Source organism: Erythrolamprus reginae, chromosome 2 (genome assembly GCF_031021105.1).
Source record: "Erythrolamprus reginae isolate rEryReg1 chromosome 2, rEryReg1.hap1, whole genome shotgun sequence".
Lineage (NCBI taxonomy): Eukaryota > Metazoa > Chordata > Lepidosauria > Squamata > Dipsadidae > Erythrolamprus > Erythrolamprus reginae.
The window spans coordinates 215,896,139-215,916,683 of NC_091951.1; the positions used below are offsets into that span (position 1 = coordinate 215,896,139).

At 38.4% G+C, this 20,545-nt stretch overlaps 1 protein-coding gene across 10 annotated transcripts in view; it reads left to right on the plus strand.

Annotated features, from left to right (window-relative positions):
- The window catches only part of DNM2 (dynamin 2), a 380,758-nt gene that overhangs the window by 297,757 nt on the left and 62,456 nt on the right, over positions 1-20,545 (plus strand). For all 10 annotated transcript variants that reach the window (XR_011558204.1, XM_070741818.1, XM_070741820.1 and 7 more), the window contains one exon: positions 15,987-16,100. Coding sequence is in view for 9 of the 10 variants with exons in the window: in XM_070741818.1 (XP_070597919.1) it covers positions 15,987-16,100 (114 nt within the window). In the remaining variant the exon portion in view is untranslated. The remainder of the gene's footprint in view (positions 1-15,986; positions 16,101-20,545) is intronic.

Below are 20,545 nucleotides of genomic sequence, written 5' to 3' on the forward strand. Positions count from 1 at the left end.
ATTAGAGATTTATTTAAGGAAAAAGAAAAGAATTTATTTTAAAGGAAAAAATTATTTTAAAGGAAAAAATTATTTCTAATATTCAATTTCTAATATTCAAAAAATATAGAAAAAATTAATAAAAAGGAAAATTAATCAAACAGTAGTTAAGTAATCACACTTTGGATTAAAAAAAGAAAAAGATATTAAAAAAAATCTAAAAGTAAGGTCCAAAAAATTCTAATAAGTCTAAGTGAAGTATACCTAAATTATGCTCTAATAAAATTATCCAAGGAAAGTAAAAATAAGTCCAAAACCAGTGTCCAGTGTAGTCTCCAAGTTCAAATACTTATGAAATAATCCAGGTCTCTTTATTTTGTAAAAAGAAGCAAAAGAGAGAAAATACAAAAGATATCCTTACACCTCTAATATCACACACAAAAAAATAGTCCCAACAAATCCGAAGTGAGGGAAAAAGAGGAAATAAAAATAATGTCAAAAATTTTTAAAATAGAAAAATAAAATGAGTAGTCTAAAGTTCATTTCAAATAATTATAGCTTCAGTAAAATTCCATTCAAATAACGTAGATTCAATTCAGTTCAGTTCATAGGTTGATGTATTCAATTCATTAATATATTTTACTTCATCCACTCAATAATTACCAAATCAGACTTTAATTTTTGTTAAAAAAGAAGAAAAAAACTATATCTTAAAAATATAGCAAAGAAAAGTTAAAAAAGTAAGCACACTACACTATAATCTTAAGGCTAGAAAAAAGTGAAAATTATACTTAATCCTACTGATCTTCTTTTCCGCGTATGGATATCACTTACAGTTTTCTTCTTTTGTTATGTTCGCCTTAAAGTTAATATCTTCTTTTTCCAAGCTCGTCTAAATACCAAAAGAGTTCCGTGTGGTGCTGTCAATCTCCTTTATCTGCTGATCTGGGCCGACCCCTCCGGTGTCGGCACAACGCAATTCTGACCAGGATTTAGGAATTTTGCCATCCATTCTGCTTTCATTGAAAATTTCCAACATATTTTTCATTATTACTTCACTGTCTATTTTATACCATTCTGCTGGTATAGCATCAGGCCCTGTTGCTTTTTTTTTTTTGTGCTTTTTAATAGTTATTTGTAATTCCTCAATTGTTATTGGGCTATCCAAACTTTCCTGTTGTTCTTCCGTTAATTGTGGCAAATCTGAAAATTCTAAATAATTAAAAATCTCATCCTCTTTTACGTCCTCTTTCTTATATAATTCTTTGTAGAAATCTTGTATTATTTTTGCTTTCTCATATATATTATATTTTATCATTCCATTTTCATCTACTAACTCTTTAATTATTTTTGATTGTCTATGTTTTCTCCTCTGGCGCGATCGGGCTCCACCTGGAAGTCTCTCCTTTTTTGTTTTTATTTGGACATTTAGTAATTATATTATTGTAAATTTTATATTGACAATTTAATTAGCTAATTAATATTGATTCGAAATTGTTAAAGAAATATATAAAGTTCAAGCCTTTGCATACGATTTGACTTTCATTACAGAAGATCCAATTATAGCGGTCCCAGCGCTGATACAAATGATAGAACAATATGGTTAAGTCGTAGGGTTAAAAATAAATAGGAGTAAAACACAATTTATAGTTAAAAATATGTGTAGGCCCCATTGGGCACAGCATTTTAATCAATTTAATTTCTTCTTATACATTGTTCCCTCGATTTTTGTGGGGGATGCGTAAATACACCATTTTTGACTATGAACAGTACCACAAGCCATCCCTTAATACTTTAAACCCCTAAATTACCATTTCCCATTCCCTTAACAACCATTTACTCACCATTATTACTGGTACTCACCATTGAATAAGACACTTAGTGGTCCTGATATTTATAAACATAATTATTTATTAACAATAATTATTTTTTTTGTTATTTATTTGCAAAAATTATTAGTTTGGCGATGACATGATGTCATCGGGCGGGGAAAACCGTGGTATAGAAAAAAAACGTGAAGTGTTTTTTAATTAATATTTTTTTTAAAAAACGTGGTATAGGCTATTCGTGAAGTTTGAACCTGTGAAAATTGAGGGAACACTGTACTATCTACCTGGGGGAAAAACTTTATGGCTGATGCCTTGTCTAGATTGCCCCAATATAAGAGCACACAAGAAATAATCTGACTCGTGATCACTTCTAAATAAGTGGTGGTTCCAGTGGTCACCAGGTCCCAAAGAAGTTGGACTTGGATCTTTTGACCAACTTAAACTCTCAACTGACAGAAACGTTGAAAACTGACAAATGTTTTTTGCTTAGCTCAAACAAGTGTACCATTTGGAATAACCTCACCTTAGTGGGAACTAAGCTTTATGTGCCAGCTTTTATTAGGGAGCCAGTGCTGCAAAAGTCCCATGATTCAAAAGGCAGCAGGCCATTTGGCTTTGTGTAAACACTGCACTTAGCTAAAAGGTAATTTTGGTGGCAATCATTGAAAAAGGACATTGAAGCTTATGTGACTAGTTGCCCCATATGTGCTGCCGCAAAGAGGTCACCTGGGAAATCACCGGGGTTACTTCAAAATGTGGCTAGTCCAGAGACCCCATTTTGGAAATTAGTGGAAACTAATATCCATGAATTTCATTGCCGAGTTACCTGATAGTGGGGGTAATACAGTTATTTGAGGTAATCATAGACCTGTTTTTTAAACAGGTCCATTTGTGCCTTGCTCCAAGATTCCGTTGGTAAAGATGTTGGTTAAAGTATTTATTCAGCATGTGTACAGGTTACACAGGGTCCCTGAAAGAATAATCTCTGATAGGGGAGTCCAATTCTCCTGCCAGTTTTGGAAGGAATTCCTGGGTGTCTTAGGCTCTGTTCAGGGCTTAAGCTCCACCCATCACCCCTAAACAAATGGGGCTTGACCAATACCTTTGATGTTAATTGTCAATAAGTTAATTGGGCTGACCTGCTATCTTTTGCTGAGGTAGCTTATAATAACTGTTCATAGTAGCACAGGCTTATCCCATTCAGAGTGGTCTATGTCCGAAATTTTATACTTATCCCTGAACTACACAGGAGAAACCTTAGATTCCCTCCTTAAGGGAGTAGATCGAACAGCTTCAAACGATTTGGCCCATAACTCGCAAAGCATTAGACAAAGCTCACCAAGCCCATAAAAAACAGGCTGATAAGAAAAGGATTAGACCAAAGGAATATCAAGTCAGTGATAGAGTTTTCCTGTCTACTAAGTACCTTCAGATTACATAGAAGTCGAAGAAACTTGGACCTAAATATGTGGACCCTTTCCCCATTGTGATAATTATAAACCTAGTGGCAGTCCAATTAGAACTTTGAAAAACCCTTAAAAGAATTCACCATTTTCCATGTTTGGATCAGACATCTTCTCTGGCCAATCCCTCCCTACCCCCTTGTGTCTTTACTCATTGAGGATGAACAGCATTTTGAAATTAAGGAAATACTTGACTCTAGAAGAAAAGAGATAAAGTACAATTTTTATTTTTGTTTGACTTTTATGCTGCCCCTCTCCAAGGACTCGGGGCAGCTTATAACATATAACGGAACAATATATAATGGCCTAAATCCAATTAATTTAAATTTATAATCTAAAAAACCCCCAAACCATAAAAAGACAGTCATTCCCATTGAATCAACTTACTCAACACATTTGTCAGCCAGGGGGCTAGGGTCTAGTGGCCCCAAGCCTGGTGGCATAGATGAGTTTTCAGACTCTTGCGGAAAGTGAGGAGGTTGGGGGCAGTAGAAATATATGGGAGGAGCTGATTCCAGAGGACCAGGACTCCCACAGAGAAGCTTCTTCCCATGGGCCCTGCCAAACAACATTGTCTAATTGACACGACCTAGAGAAGGCTGACTCTGTGGGACCTAACCGGTCACTGGGATTCATGCAACAGAAGGTGGTTCCGCAAGTATTCTGGCCCGATGCCATGTAGGGCTTTATAGGTCATAACCAACACTTTGAATTGTGTCTAGAAACCAAGTGGCAGCCAATGCAGTTTGTGGAGTGCTGGAGAGATATGTGCATGGGAAGGCCCATGACTGCTCGCGCGGCTGCATTCTGCACAAATTGCAGTTTCTGAATGCTCTTCGAAGGTAGCCCCAATGTAGAGAGCATTGCAGTAGTCGAATCTCGAACCGAAGTGGTTCAAATCTCATCACCGGCTCAAGGTTGACTCAGCCTTCCATCCTTCCAAGGTGGGTAAAATGAGGACCCGGATTGTGGGGGCAATATGCTGGCTCTGTTAAAAAGTGCTATTGCTAACATGTTGTGAGCCGTCCTGAGTCTAAGGAGAAGGGCGGCATAAAAATAGAATAAGTAAATAAATAAATAAATAAATAAATCTTGAGGTGATAAGGGCATGAGTGACTGTGAGTAAAGACTCCCTGTCCAAATAGGGCCGCAACTGGTGCACCAGGCAAACCTGGACAAATGCCCCCCTTACCACAGCCAAAAGATGATGAAATCAGCTGTGGATTGAGGATGGCCAATTTGCGGGCCCCCTCTGAAGGGGTTAAAAGTCCCCCCCCCCAGGGTGATGGACGGATGGATGGAAGTGTCCTTTGGAGGCAGAACCCACAGCCACTCCATCTTGTTAGGGTTGAGTTTAAGCCTGTTAGCACCCATCCAGACCCTAACAGCCTCCACACACCGACACATTACTTCCACTGTTTTCCCTGAGTGGACACGGGGAGGAGATGTACAGCTGGGTATCATCAGCATACTGATAACAACTCACCCCGTTCCCTCGGATGATCTCACCCAGTGGTTTCATGTAGATATTAAACAGTAGAGGGGAGAGGACCAAACCCTGAGGAACACCACAAGGGTTGGACCTAGGAGTCGACATCTGACACCCCCCCCTAACACCGACTGCGACCAACCAGAGAGGTAGGAGAACCACCATAAAATGGTGCCTCCCACTCTCAACATCTCCAGTCAGCGCAGGATACCATGGTCAATAATATCGAAAGCTGCTGAGAGGTCAAGGAGCACCAGGCTAAAGGATAAACCACTAGCCGGGCCTGAATCATGACTGTTGATGGCCCAGATAATTGGCTTCATCCAAGGACTGTTCGAGCTGGAGTGACACCACCTTCTCAACAACCTTCCCAATGAAGGGAAGATGGGAGACAGGATGATAGTTAAATACAGCTGGATCCAGGGAAGGCTTCTTGGGGAGGGGGTGCACAATTGCTTCCTTGTAGGGAGTGAAAAGGACCCCTTCCTCAACGAAGCGTTGACAATCTCCTGGACCCAGCTCCTTGTCACCTCCCTGCTGGCTGAAACTAGTCAGGAGGGACATGGGTCCAATAAACAGGTGGCGGAACTCACAGCTCCCATGGCCTTGTACACTTCATCAGGCATTACCAGGTCAAACTCCTCCCACACAACAGGACTAAGATGAGCCCCTGTTATCTCGACTAACTTGTTGTCAGCCGACACTGCATTCCAACTGGAGTCAAGGTCTGTCCGGATCTGAGCGATTTTATCTGCAAAAAACTTATTAATTAAAGTCCTCAGTGCTACCATGCAAGGGTTCGTCAACAACCCCCCCCTCAAGTTAAAGAGGGAGCGAGTCACCCTAAATAGGGCGGCAGGGTGACATGACCTTGTTGCCCTGATCACCACTTTGTAAGTCCATACGAGATTTTACAAGTGTTCAGTCAGATTCGATGCTTCTCCTCCAATGTTTCTCTAGACATCTGTTCTGGCGTTTCATCCACCGGAGTTCCTCAGTGAACCAAGGAGATCTCCAGGGTCTACTACCACAGGGTCTACTAACAAAATGATGTTCAACGTTGAGAAGAGTAAAGTCCTTCACCTAGGTAAAAAAAATCCCTAGACACGCATACAGTCTGGGAGGAACCCTACTTAGAAGTAGTTGACTGAAAGGGATCTTGGAGTATTGGTGGATAATCAACTAAATATGAGTCTTCAATGTGCAGCAGCGGCTAAAAAGGTCAACACAGTCCTAAGCTGTATCAACAGGAGGATACACTCGAAGACCAGAGAGGTATTAATACCACTCTATAACATCCTGGTCAGACCACATCTGGAGTACTGCACTAAGTTCTGGTCAACACACTTCAAAAGTGACATAGAAACTCTGGAGAAGGTGCATAAAAGAGCAACCAAAATGATTAGGGGACTAGAAACCAAGACTTATGAAGAGAGATTGCTGGAACTGGGCATGGTTAGCCTAGAGAAAAGAAGGACCGGGGGGGACGATGGCAGTCCACATGTACTTGAAGGGTTGTCACAGAGAGTAGGGGGTCACACTGTTTTCCAGGGCACCACCCCATGCCCTCGGATGATCAGAGGGCCAGACTAGGAACAATGGTTGGAAACTGAGCAAGGAGAGATTCAACCTAGAAATAAGGAAGAACTTCCTGATGGTCAGAGCGATCTACCAGTAGAACGGCCTGCCAGCAGAGGTTGTGAACTCCCCAAATTTGGACATTTTCAAGAGGAGATTGGAGTGTCATTTGGCTGGGTTGCTGTATGATTTCCTGCTTAAGCAGAGGGTTGGACTTGATATGCAAGGTCCCTTTCAACTCTAATAAATAAATAAAATAAAAAATAAATAAACAGAGATAGCGGAGCCAGCGGGATAGCGGAGCCAGCGGCGGAGCTGAACGGACGGTGTGGAGCGGGGCTCCGTTAAACACCTCCGTTTTTATAGGTTCTCTTTGGCCCCTGAGGGCCACAGATCCTGCGATCAGGGGTCTGACGGATTGGGGGTGACGCTAGTTGATTCTGAGGCGGCAGCCCGATCGACGAAGCGTTCAAACCCCTCTACGAGTGAGTGCCTGTAAGCTAGGAGCAACATGGCGGCCTAGAGAGCTCCCATCTGGTCATTACTATACGGCGACTAGCGGAGGCGAACGAAACGGTGGAGTTGACTCTCAACATACCAGTCTGCGATCGTACTGGAGATTTATAACTCTTTTGGGCAGCGTCTTTTGAGCTTGATATCCTAATAGCTTTGACAAGAGAAGGAGAAAGAGGATCTGTCATCTCCCTCTTTCCGGCCGGCGGCGACCTAGCGTTTCTGGGTCTTAACAATCTCCGACAGTCTTCTTCGTTTATTAACACCATAAAAAGCTTTTACAACATAGTATGAAGATCTGACGTCCCAGAGGGATTCCCTATCGTCTTAGAAGAGCTCCCGTTTTGTCTTCCTTTATTTCTTTATTTCTAAACCCATCTAGAGGCTCCGATTCATCAGCGTGACTTATCTACTTCCTGGTTCCTGTTTCTGCTTCGATCTTCCCCTTTGCTGCCGAGTCACAGTCTGGCCTCATTTTTCACTCAGGGAAGCTGACAGCAAAGAAGGAATTGCTTCACAACTCCCTACACAACCCAGACTGATTTTGTGAAGCCTCAGGATTGCAACAGGACCGGAACAACCCCAATTCACAGCTGTGATAAATGATCTTTGGAACGAGCAAGCTAATTTCGACCATATTCAATTAACTCTTTACCTACCTAACTAATCTACGTATGAACACCAACTTGTAACATCTTGAAATTCTACGATGTGTTCCCGTTTTGTCTTCCCTGACTTCTGAAACTCATCTTGAGGCTCCGTTTCATGAGCGTGAACAGCGTGACTCAGCGTGACTCAGCTGCTTCCTGGTTCTTGTTTTTCCTTTCGATCTCCCCTTCTGTTGCTGAGTCACAGTCCGTCTTCATTTCTCACGCTGGGAAAACTGACAGCGAGGAAGGAGTTGCTTGCTAACCCCCCTAACAATCTGGGCAGTTTTTGAGAGGCCCCAGGGGTGGAATATATCTATAAAACACTTGCGACAGAAGATCCTTGGAGCGGACAAATCAACATCGATTACACCCAGCAGACTATTTATTTTCCTAACCAACTCAGCACATAACCACCAACTCTATGACCTAGATCTGGAGAACGTAGAATGGTCTGATATACTAATTATTGATATAGCAAATATCTTTTTAACATCAAAGTTTGCTATCCACCTGAATATATTTGATAACTAATACAAGGTATCTATATTGTCCAATAACCGTTCTATAACTCATAACTTATAATTTATAATCTTACAATTTATATTAAATTTATACTCAATATACTGATTAATTAAAGAATTCACTGTACTTACTTTAACGAATTTTCTGCCCTTAATATTTACTATACGTACTATAATAGGATACTAACTGCTACCAAGTGTATCACCTAAATAATCACTGTATATATTAACTGATATTTAAAATTTATTGAACTTATTGTACTTATTTTAATGAATTAATCATCTAACTAATTATCTAGTGTACCATTTAACTATTAATGTACATATTAACTGAATTTAAGCTCCCCATGTATAGAATAATCTGTTAGGAGTCCATTAACTCATTGATTTCCTCATAGGCTATTTGATTATAATACTAACCCCTTAAGTGGTTCTCTCTTTGGATATATATATATTAAGTACAAAGTTATTATAGTTTAACAAAAGGAATATTAGATAAGATTTACGCATTGTATTATTCTGATTAAGTTTATATGTATTATTCTATCTAGTGATTTTCTTTGGGTATTTAGTAAGAGATAATTTTTTTTTCCCCAGAAACTAACTTCAATCAAGTTTAGGCCTTATTCTCTTAATAATCTATACAATATATATAAGTAATCAATATAAAACTGGCTAGATCCTGTCCCTTCGCCTCTTCTTTCCTTCCTTTCTCTCTTTCACTAGAAAGAAGAACCACTCTTATAATCTATATTCATATAAAACAACTGAAATTAACCTATCTTATTACTTTCTTATTCACTTTCTCTCCTTCTACTCCTTTTAACTGGTTATAATTTTCCATTGCTATTTGTACCAGGGCCTTTCGATAGATTTATCTGGAACTGCCCTCTCGCTTCTATAACAACTAAAAGTCCAGCAGTATATACTATTTAAATTAAACTCTGGATCGGACCATAAGACAATTATACAAGTGGGCTAGTTGGTGGTCCATCGGAAAAATGACAAGCCTTTCAAATTTGTCCAGAGTGGGTTCTGGGAGGAAACCAACCAATCAATCAACTTCAGCCATACCGAGTCCCTCTACTCAGAGATCTCTGGAAGATATGCTACCCAGAGAAAGATCTAGCTCATATAAAGACCTTCAAGCCACTCTTCTTCAAATGCAGGAGCTAATGCTTAAGAACCACCAAGATATCAAAAAAGAACTTGGTGAGGTTAGGAATGGCACAGCAGAGCTAAAAGAGAGGATGCAAAATATGGACAAAAGGCATGAGGCTTTTGAACAGCAAATGATTAAACAAGATAAAAGGATTCAAGATCTAGAAGACAAAATAGACCAGGACCATAAACAATTGGAAGACCTGACAGATAAACTAGTCCTTGCCAACAGAGAACTTGAAAATACAGTGATACAATTAGAGAGCGAGAAAGCGAATCAATATCTTAGATTCCAAAATCTTAGGGAGGAGAAAAGTGAAGACCTACCAGATACTATGGCCGATATTCTTTCAAAAGCTCTGGGCATTGAAAAGGATACAATGCTCAACGAAATAGATGAAGTTTATCGGATAAATACCAATTACGCCAGACGCCATAACCTCCCCAAAGAAGTACATATCAAATTCGTTAAAAAATTGGTTAGGGACGAAATATTGCACAGAGCTAGGGATGACCCCATAGAATTCAAGGGGAGACAATTGGTAATCCTTAAACAAGTTCCAAAACACGTCAGAGATCTACGTAGACCCTACACCTTTTTGTCAGCCAAACTGACCAGGCACAATGTAAACTTTAGATGGCTGGTCCCCGAGGGCATGCTAGTGACCTGGCAAGACAGAAAGCTAAAAATCGATTCGGTCGAAAAGGCAGAAGAATTTTATGATAAAAACTTCCCCACTGAACGGTCTTCCGATATACAAGAGAGGAAAGAAACAAGGAACCCCCAACCAACCAGTCCACCATCCACAGAGCAGACCCTACTTAGTTTGGAGGGAAGTCAGGCCACTGATAGTTTAACCTCAGGTAATAATGGCTATACAGGATATCCAAAGGAAACAAGAAGTACTAGGGCAACAAGACCTAAATACAGATAACCTAAACCTGGCTCAGGAAAAATCAAACAAGGGAATCGAGTTATATACAATTAATATAAATGGACTGAATGCCCCCCAAAAAAGGAATCAAATTTTAAATAAAATTGCTAAATTAAATTTCGACATCATTGCAATGCAAGAAGTCCATATTAAACATAAATTTGAACATCTACTCCAAAGAAATAAACTTGGGAAGTTGTTTACATCTTTGGCCGCAGAGAAAAAAAGGGGTGTAATATGCTACATCAATTCGAACATCCAAGCTAAATTGAAATACAAAGATAGGGAGGGCAGAATTTTAATCTTAGAATTAAATATAGAACGAGATACAATAACACTAATTAATATCTATGCTCCGAATGAAGGCCAAGAAAGATTTTATAAAAGACTGTTAAATATAATTAAAGAACACTCTACAGACAATATCTGTCTAGTAGGAGATTTTAACGGTATAATTAATCCCGAACTGGATTATAAAAATGACAAGATGACCAAACAAAAGAAAAGAACATTAGCGAAAGCTTTCTTTGAATTAATTAAACAATTAAAATTGAAAGACAGTTGGAGAGATAGAAACCCCAATCTTAAAAAATATACCTTCTATTCCGATAGGCACCGATCTTGGTCAAGACTAGATATGGTTTGGGTAACAACAGAAATTAATACCAAAATTTATTCGACAGAGATCGATTCCAGTTACATCTCAGACCATAATGCACTCAAAGTAATTTGGAAAGGATCTAAACAGTGTTGCAGATGGTCTCTTCAAAAATCCATATTAACTCAGGAAGAGTTTAAGGTAAAATTCCAAACTGAAATGAACTATTTCTTTCAAGAAAACCCCAAAGATCATACAAATCTTCAAAATGTTTGGGACACAGCCAAAGCTGTTATCAGAGGGATAGCGATTTCATATATGGCCAAAGAATTTAAGCTAAAAAAGCAGAAATCGGCTAAATTAGAGGAAGATTATAGGGCCTTAGAAGAAGAACTCCAGAAATTTCCCCAAAAAAAAGAAATTAAACAAAACATGCTACAAATCAAACATCAACTAAATCTAATAGATCAACAAAATTTGGCACAACAAATTAAAAGAACTAACCAATATAATTTTGAAAATGCCAATAAACCTAGCAAATGGTTAGCCAATAAACTCAGAAAGCAAAAAGAAAAGAAACTAATAAATTGTCTTAAAAATAAAAATGGGGAACTATGTCATGACCTGGAAAGGAAGAAAAAGATCGCTGGCGATTTCTACAGTAAACTTTACGAGTATACTGATATTACACAAAATAACACTCAAGAGCTAAAAATGCAAGAAATTTTAGAACAGGCCAAACTACCTAAAGTTCCACAAGAAATGGTTAACACAATAAATAAACCGATCACTGACACGGAATTAAAAGAAGCAATTAAAAATCAAAAAAACAATAAAGCACCAGGGCCGGATGGGCTTCCCGTAGAACTATATAAAGATCTGCCTATAGAAATGGAAAAGGCCCTGTTAGAAACACTGAATGAGGCCTTAGACAGAGGTAAAATCCCAACTTCTTGGACAGAAGCAAACCTAGCGTTAATCCCAAAAAAAGATACAGACCATACAGATATATCTAATTACCGCCCGATCTCTCTTTTAAACGCCGATTATAAAATCTTCACCTCTATCCTAGCGAATAGAATCAAAGGATTTCTAAACTATTTTATACATTCGGACCAAAATGGGTTTCTTCCCGGGAGACAGCTTAAAAATAATATCAGAATTGTGTTAGACACACTGGAGTATTATGAAGTTCATAACGAAAAACAAGTGGCGCTAATTTTTCTTGACGCCCAGAAGGCTTTCGACAATGTGTCCTGGAAATTCATGATTAAACAACTAGAATATATGGAATTTGGTCCCAAATTTATAAATGCAATAAAAGCCATCTACTCTGTCCAATCAGCCTATATTATTCTCAATGGGGACACATCGACAAAAATCTCTCTTTACAAGGGTACAAGACAAGGATGCCCACTCTCCCCTTTATTATTTATCTTAACCCTTGAAGTACTAACGAGAATTATCAGAGACAAGGAAGATATAAGGGGATTAAATTGCAAGAAAGAAACCTATAAACTCCAAGCTTTCGCAGACGACCTGGTATTCATTTTAGAAGATCCTTTAGACTCAGGTCCCAAATTATTAGAAGTCCTGGAAGATTATGGTGCAGTGGCAGGCCTCAAAATAAATAAAACCAAAACCCAAATTCTAACCAAAAATATGCGACAATCACAGAAAGATATATTATCAGCTAAATTGGACATTCAAATAACAACAAAAATTAAATACCTCGGCATCAATTTGACAAACAGAGTATCTAGCTTAAAATCAAACAACTATGATATTCTAATAGACCAAGTACAAGCAGACCTGTCAAAATGGAGGAATTTACAACTTTCCCTACTTGGGAGGATTGCAGCCATCAAACTGAATATATTACCCAAAATTCTGTTTTTATTTCAAACAATCCCCATACAATTAAAACAGGTTTTTTTTAATAATCTGACTAAAGTAACTAACAATTTTATTTGGCAAAACAAACGCCCCCGAATTCGACTGAAATATTTACAAGGTAAGAAAGAAGAGGGAGGACTGGCTCTTCCAATTTGGAAGGATTACTATATTGCCGCTTCCTTGGCATGGACAAGAGAGTGGATGAGTCTAACTAATACCAGACTTCTTAGCTTAGAAGGCCACGATCTCCATTTAGGGTGGCACTATTATCTCTGGGACGAAAAACCGACAACCCATAAATATTTCTCTAACCATTTGATAAGGAAATCACTAATCAACACTTGGAAAAAAATTAAAATTAAATTATATAAAGGAACCCCCATGTGGTACGCCCCGTTAGAAGCCTACGTACATCCAAATTTATACAAAAGAAACAATATAATAAGATATAATGACATTCTAAACTCAAATGGAACAATTAAAACAAGGCTAGAACTAGAAAATTTGGGTCAAAAAGTGGAATGGTGGGAATACCTCCAGATCCAATCTAAATATAACAAAGACAAAAAAATATCTGGGATAAGGAAAAATGCCCTTCTAGACAAGCTATGTATAGGCCCTCAAGAAAAGCTAATTAAAAATTTCTATTGTTACTTAACTTACAATGATTTGGACAACTTTAACATAAAAATTAACGTTAAGAAATGGAACCTGGACCTCAAAAACGAAATTAAAGAGGAGGAGTGGCAAACACTCTGGACTAGGAATTATAAATTGACTATTGCCACTTCCTATAAAGAAAACTTGATCAAAATGTATTACCGATGGCATATTACCCCAATCAAGCTAACTAAATCAAACAACAAACTCTCTCCAAATTGCTGGAAATGCCAACGAGAATTGGGCACCTACTTCCACTTATGGTGGCAATGTACCAAAGCAAACTTATTTTGGAATAAGATCGGAATTTGGATCGATGAAATGTTAAATTTAACACTTGACAAAACTCCTGAATGCTTTTTATTGGGCATAACCAGACAAAATCTATCGAAATCCCAAGTACACCTAATCATTCATATAGTAACCGCAGCAAGACTTTCATATGCGCAGTGGTGGAAGAACGAAGAAGTACCCCCAAATGAAGTAATAATTAAAAAAATATTATACTGTGCAGAAATGTCAAAATTGACTTCACAAGTTAGAAATGAATCCTCGGCTACGTTCAACGAGTGTTGGGACCCTTTTTATAACTGGCTAGGAAGCAAAAGCGAGAACAATAGGCTATAAGATTGTGATTTTTGACTCCACTTCGAACTGACACAAATCTGGTATAAATCATTTTATTATCTCATAAAATAACACGAGATGTTATATATATTTAGATATGTAGATTTATGATTATCTGTTAACTTCTCCGCAATGTGTTTATTTCAACTCCGGCATTGAACTCTTCTGATACAATCCTCGAAACATGGTAATGAGCATATACAATTTGACCTAATTTTCGTTCTCAATACAACTCCCCCGTTTACTCGCCGACACTTTTACTTGTTTTGTCTATAGGTGTTTCTTTTGTTTCTCTTTTTTTTTTTTTCCTTTTTTTCTGTACTGTTTGTCCTTATGTTTCGAATTGTATCTTATGTTGTATTATATGATGTAAATGTTTTCATTTTAATAATAAAACAATTATAAAATAAATAAATAAATAAATAAATAAACAGAGAGGTTGCAAAGGCGCAATTCGGTCTAGAGCCCTCGCTGCCGCTGTATTCCAGGCAGCAGCAAGGGACTCTGAGGAACTGTATACCATGAGTCCGTTAAAACCCCAAGCGCCTTCTGAAATCCTTCTGGGTCCATCAGGCGCCTGGGGCGGAACCACCTAGTTGGTTCTGCTTCCCTGTGGGGAAGGATTGGAGTCTTAACCCTGCTGTTCTGTTCTGGTCATATTTTACCCAAAATGAAGTTTGAGACCCTGTAAAAAATTTTCCCTGCATATCTGAAACTTGAAATTACATGACTTTGTCTCATTTGAGGGGTTCTTTCTATGAGTATTTTTTTTTGGGGGGGGGGGGGGTTGCTTAGTTTTTGCTGGGTGAAAAAACTTACACCTGTTCTGTTCCTGGGTCTATTTGACCTGGATTTTAAAAAGATTGAAGTTTTAGCTACTTAATTAAAAAAAAAACTTTTTGCATTGGTTTACTAATTTGATCACAACCAAATGAACAATGAAATGAAAAAAATTAATGTTTAGTTGTTTATTTTGCTCAGAAAAAGCCCCCCCCCCCCCAGCTGTGTGCAATTATGTTTGCTTTATATATAGACCATGCTGCAAGTTCTAAATTACATCCTTGTTTTTAGTACAATGGATTTCATGCCTAAAATTAGTTGTCTGGGTATCATTTACTTACTTTTCTGTGTACTTCATCAAGGGGTGGGCTGCAGATGGAACAAACAGGTATGCAGTACCGGTAGCAAAATTTCCGCCCATGAGCAGAAGCAAAAAACCTTGCCAGAACCCAGGCGGACATGCGTCTCTGTGCACAATTTCGTTACCTGCATGGGTGCAGTAGCATAATTCTGCTCAAACTCACAGGACCGCCAGAGTGACAGAGGCAAACCCAATTAGGCGTTCTGGCTAATAACCCACCACTGTGTATGGAGGTATTGTGGAGAAAAATAATAAAATTTAAAAAAAAGATTAGACAGAGTTGTTTCTTTAGCCCAGTCAAAATTGTCTTACTAATTATTATTGACAAAACAGTCCAAGTCACATACTGAATATGTATTAGAAGTTGATGGGAAGAGAGTTTCCTCCTGTTCACCTTTTATTCTTTGCAATATAGATATCTGTTTGTGGTTTTTAGGTATCAAAATGGATACTTCAACTAGATTATTCTGTGTCTTGTGGATGAGCTGATCTTTCTGGATTGCCTGTTGCAGAGCTATGGTCATGTCATATATCAAAGTCTGCTTCAGAAACCTGGCATTTCCTTTAGTTGATATCAGTATTAAAATGTCTCTAGATATAGGTTGTTGTTTTTTTGTAAATTGAAATGTTTGCTTCCAATTTAATTTTATGGGATTATTTTACTTTCTCATTACTATCATAAACCAGGCTGATGGGCATTAACAGTTCAGAGACAGCTTAAAGATGGAATCATAAGTAGACTTTAATTATTTGCCAAGGCCTTGGTGCTGTAAACTGAGGTGCTTTAAAGTCTTTTCTGCTTTGTCCTGCTGCAGATAAGCTAGAATTTTAAAGACATTGCATCAAATCTTCCTAAGCAACTCCTTTCTTCTTTTGTTCTTGAAGTTGGCTTGTTAATTTGTTCTTTTTTCTCCCTTCTCATCTCCCACTTCTTCATTTTCTCCAGGTCATCCGGCGAGGCTGGCTGACCATCAACAATATTAGCATCATGAAAGGGGGCTCCAAGGAATATTGGTTTATCTTAACAGCAGAGAGTTTGTCTTGGTACAAGGATGAAGAGGTATGTAATAGATATCTGCTGCATGTCATGGGATGTCTTTTTCAATTGTAATCATATTCCAGAAGAATTCTCTTCTATTCTTCAATTAAAACTTAAGCTAAGTTTTATATAAAACATGGCTTAATTTATACATTTTGTATACCTTTGCACAACTATATAGCATGTGTTCAATTTTTTAACCAATAAATATTTTGGAATGGATGCTAGTGTGATACAGGAATTATATAGTTAGACTATAAGTAAATAAGACTTCAGTTCACTGGATCTCAGGGCCCCAACCTCAGCCAAATCTAATTCAGAAAAAGGTTTTTTATTTTTTTTCGCACCAATTACATATATAATATAATATACCATCAATCATAAAATACAATACAATGATAAAATTTTTGAATTGGGTATTCATAATCCATCCAGTGCTACCTCCTGTACATTTGACATCTGGGTAAAAAATAATTATTCAAATTTCTTATATGCATTTAAAAAGCTATTAACTAATACAGTTTCTTTTAGCTGCTTCTTAACTTATCACATCTGATTATTTAGGCCGTCATACTTCAATCTCCTCGATATATCCTTGTTGTGGTTGGCTCTGGGCCAGCTCCTGCCCCAAGGACTGTAGGGGTGGATGTGGGTGAATCCTCCCAGTGTCAGAGGCCAGTTTTACTGCCGACTGCTTCTGACAGCAAAGCGTCTGAAGCAGAGAGTGAATGTGAAATGGGATCCTCAGAGGAAGTCATGGCAGACAGCCAATTGGGGAGTAATTCATCATCGTTATCCTCACTGGATTCGGATGGAGAAACATTCATTGACATACGCAGACGCAGGGCAATGACTAGGAAAGAGCAACTGCGTAAATACTACACTTGCGTAAATACTAATTGGGGCTGCTGTTAAATTGGCAGCCTGCTGGCCTCTGAGTATGGAAGTTTATCTGTTCAGTGAAAGAGTAAGTGTCTTTTGTCTCAAGTTTCTCCAAGGATTCTCTTTGCATTGATTCCAGGACTCTTAAATTAAACCATAGTCAAGTGTGTGAGTTGAAAACGTTTGAAGGAGAGTGGCTGTGATGTCTTCACAGCTGCTTGTTATTTGCTTGGTGTTTGTTTATTGTTTTTCACAGCATTGAAGTCTGTTGCTTTGAAGGTGAGCCCTTTGACTACCAAAAGAGTGGTTTTGCTTCTATTTTTCTTTTGATAAAAACAGTGTTATAGACTGTTCAAGTGTGTGTGTGTGTCTGAATTCCTACCTTTGCGCTTAATTGGGGGCTCGTGCCGTGAAGCCCAGCAGAACATATCCTTAATATCAATTTCATAAAAAAGAAAAGAAAGAAACCAGAATTCCCAATCATAACAACTAAATCTTAAATCTGTTACAGGCATCTAACATATATCAATTCAAAAGGGGAGGAAAATCCAAAGAATTTATCATAAATGTCCCAATTATCCCAATTAATAATAATTCCTTTTAGAAAATAAGAGAAGAAGAAAGAAAAAAGGAAATAAAAAGGGGGAAAAGAAGGAAAAGCAAAACCCTTTCCCCCTCTTGTTCCATGTATATCTTTTACTCAAATAAATCATCACACCTCATTTATCACTGTAAGCCTAGTGGAATCATCATGCCCTACTCTAATATGTCATTGTAAACCCAGTGAAATCATCGTGCCCTGTTCTAAAAAAATCACTGTAAACCCAGTGGAATCATCTTGCCCTATTCTATTATGTCACTGTACATGCAGTGGTATCATCATGCCCTCTTCTAATAAATTATTGTAAACCCAGTGGAATCATCTTGCCCTATTCTAATTTATATCACTGTAAACCCAGTGGAATCATCATGCCCTATTCTAAAAAAAACTGTGAGCCCAATAAGATCCTCAAACCCTACACTAATTTTATCACAGCAAACCCAGTGGAATCATCGTTCCCTAATCTCTAAATTTATCTGAAAACCTATTGGAATCATCAGTAAAACCTGCTCCATTTTATGGGACAATAAATCAAGTAAAATCTCATTCCCTATTATAATATAAATAATCATAATCCCAGTAAAGACAACATGTCCTCTTTATTTATATCAGTCTAATTTATAACTTTCCATAAACTCATAAAAAGATATAAAGTATAAATTATAGTCCACCTATCTTACTTAAATTCTGCAATTCAATAACTTCTATAAACAATATTTCCCACTATCCTTAATAACTTCCTTAACATTAAAAATCATCTAATATAATCATCATTATTTTCTATCCTCTTAATTCTATATTTCAGTAAAAAATAATCCATCCACATATAAAATTCTCCTAATCTTTACTTATAATTAAACCTTCATATCTATAAAATTTCTTCTCAGCCCTTTCCCCCAACTCTCAACCATTAATATCAGAAATAATTTTTAAAATATCCAAAATAATCATAATCATTTTCAATTTTCATTGTTCTGTTTTTATTGTTCTATTATTCTATTGTTCTATTATTCCATTTTTCATTATTTACCCCAAGAATATATCATAACATATCTTAAATGTAAAACTCAATTAATACTCTTATATCTTACTCATTAATTCCCCTTCTAAATTTCATTCATATCCCCCAATCTATGTTCAATCTCTTCTCAGCATAATTTCCCTATATTAAATTCCAAACATAAAATTCATCATTTAATTTCCATAAATCCCACTCATCATTTTACAAAAGTTAAATCTTCTAATTTCTAATTTCTAATTTTGTAATAATCTTATCTTCTTCCTCTTCAGAAATTCTGCTGCCATCCATATTTTCTCATTTGCAAATTTATTCCAAATTACAAAGGCTCTTTCTGGTAATAATAATATTTATTTATTTATTTATTCATTCATTCATTCATTCATTCATTCATTCATTCATTCATACATACATACATACATACATACATACATACATACATACAAATTTAATATTTAAAAATATCTAAAGCCCCTTATTTAAAAAGCAAGATATAAACACAAACATACCATGCATAAATTGTATAGGCCTGGGGGAGATGTCTCAATTCCCCCATGCCTGACGGCAGAGGTGGGTTTTAAGGAGTTTACGAAAGGCAAGGAGGGTGTGGGCAATCCTAATCTCTGGGGGGAGCTGGTTTCAGAGGGTTGGGGCCACCACAAGAAGGCTCTTTTCCTGAGTCCTGCTAGACGACACTGTTTAGTTGATGGGACCCAGAGAAGGCCAACTCTGTGGGACCTAACTGGTTGCTGGGATTCGTGTGGCAGAAGACGGTCCCAGAGATATTCTGGTCCGATGCCATGAAGGGCTTTATAGGTCATAACCAACACTTTGAATTGTGACCGGAAACTGATCAGCAACCAATGCAGACTGCGGAGTGTTGGAGTAACATGGGCATACCTAGGGAAGCCCATGATTGCTCCCGCAGCTGCATTCTGTACGATCTGAAGTTTCTGAATGCTTTTCAAAGGTAGCCCCATGGAGAGAGCGTTACAGTAGTCGAACCTCGAGGTGATGAGGGCATGAGTGACTGTGAGCAGTGAGTCCCGATCCAGGTAGGGCCGCACCTGGTGCACCACGCAAACCTGGGCAAACGCCCCCCTCGCCACAGCTGAAAAATGGTTCTGTAATGTCAGCTGTAGATCGAGGAAGACGCTGAAGTTGCGGACCCTCTCTGAGGGGGTCAATAATTCCCCACCCCAGATAATTGACAGACACATGGAATTGTCCTTGGGAGGCAAAACCCACAGTCACTCTGTCTTATCAAGGTTGAGTTTGAGTCTGTTGACACCCATCCAGACCCCAACAGCCTCCAGGCACCAGCACATCACTTCCACTGCTTCGTTGACTGGACATGGGGTGGAGATGTACAACTTGGTATCATCAGCATACTGATGATACCTCATCCCATGCCCTTGGATGATCTCGCCCAGCGGTTTCAGGTAGATATTAAATAGCGGGGGGGGAGAGGACTGACCCCTGAGGCACCCCACAAGGGAGAAGCCTCAGAGGTCGACATCTGACCCCCCACTAACACCGACTGCAACCAACCGGAGAGGTAGGAGAAGAACTACTGAAGGACAGTGCCTCCCACTCCCAACCCCTCCAGCCAGCGCAGAAGGATACCATGGTTGATGATATCGAAAGCCACTGAGAGGTCGAGAAACACCAGGACAAAGGATAAACCCCTGTCCTGGGCCCGCCAGAGATCATCCATCAACATGACCAAAGCAATTTCCGTGCTGTAGCCGGGCCTGAATCCTGACTGTTGAGGGCCTAGATAATCGGCTTTTTCCAAGGACCGCTGGAACTGGAACTCCACCACCTTCTCAACAACCTTCCCCATAAAGGGAAGGTTGGAAATTGGACGATAGTTGTTAAGAGTGGCTGGGTCCAGGGAAGGCTTCTAGAGGAGGGGGCGCACAAGTGCCTCCTTGTACGGAGCCGGGAAGGATCCCCTTCCGA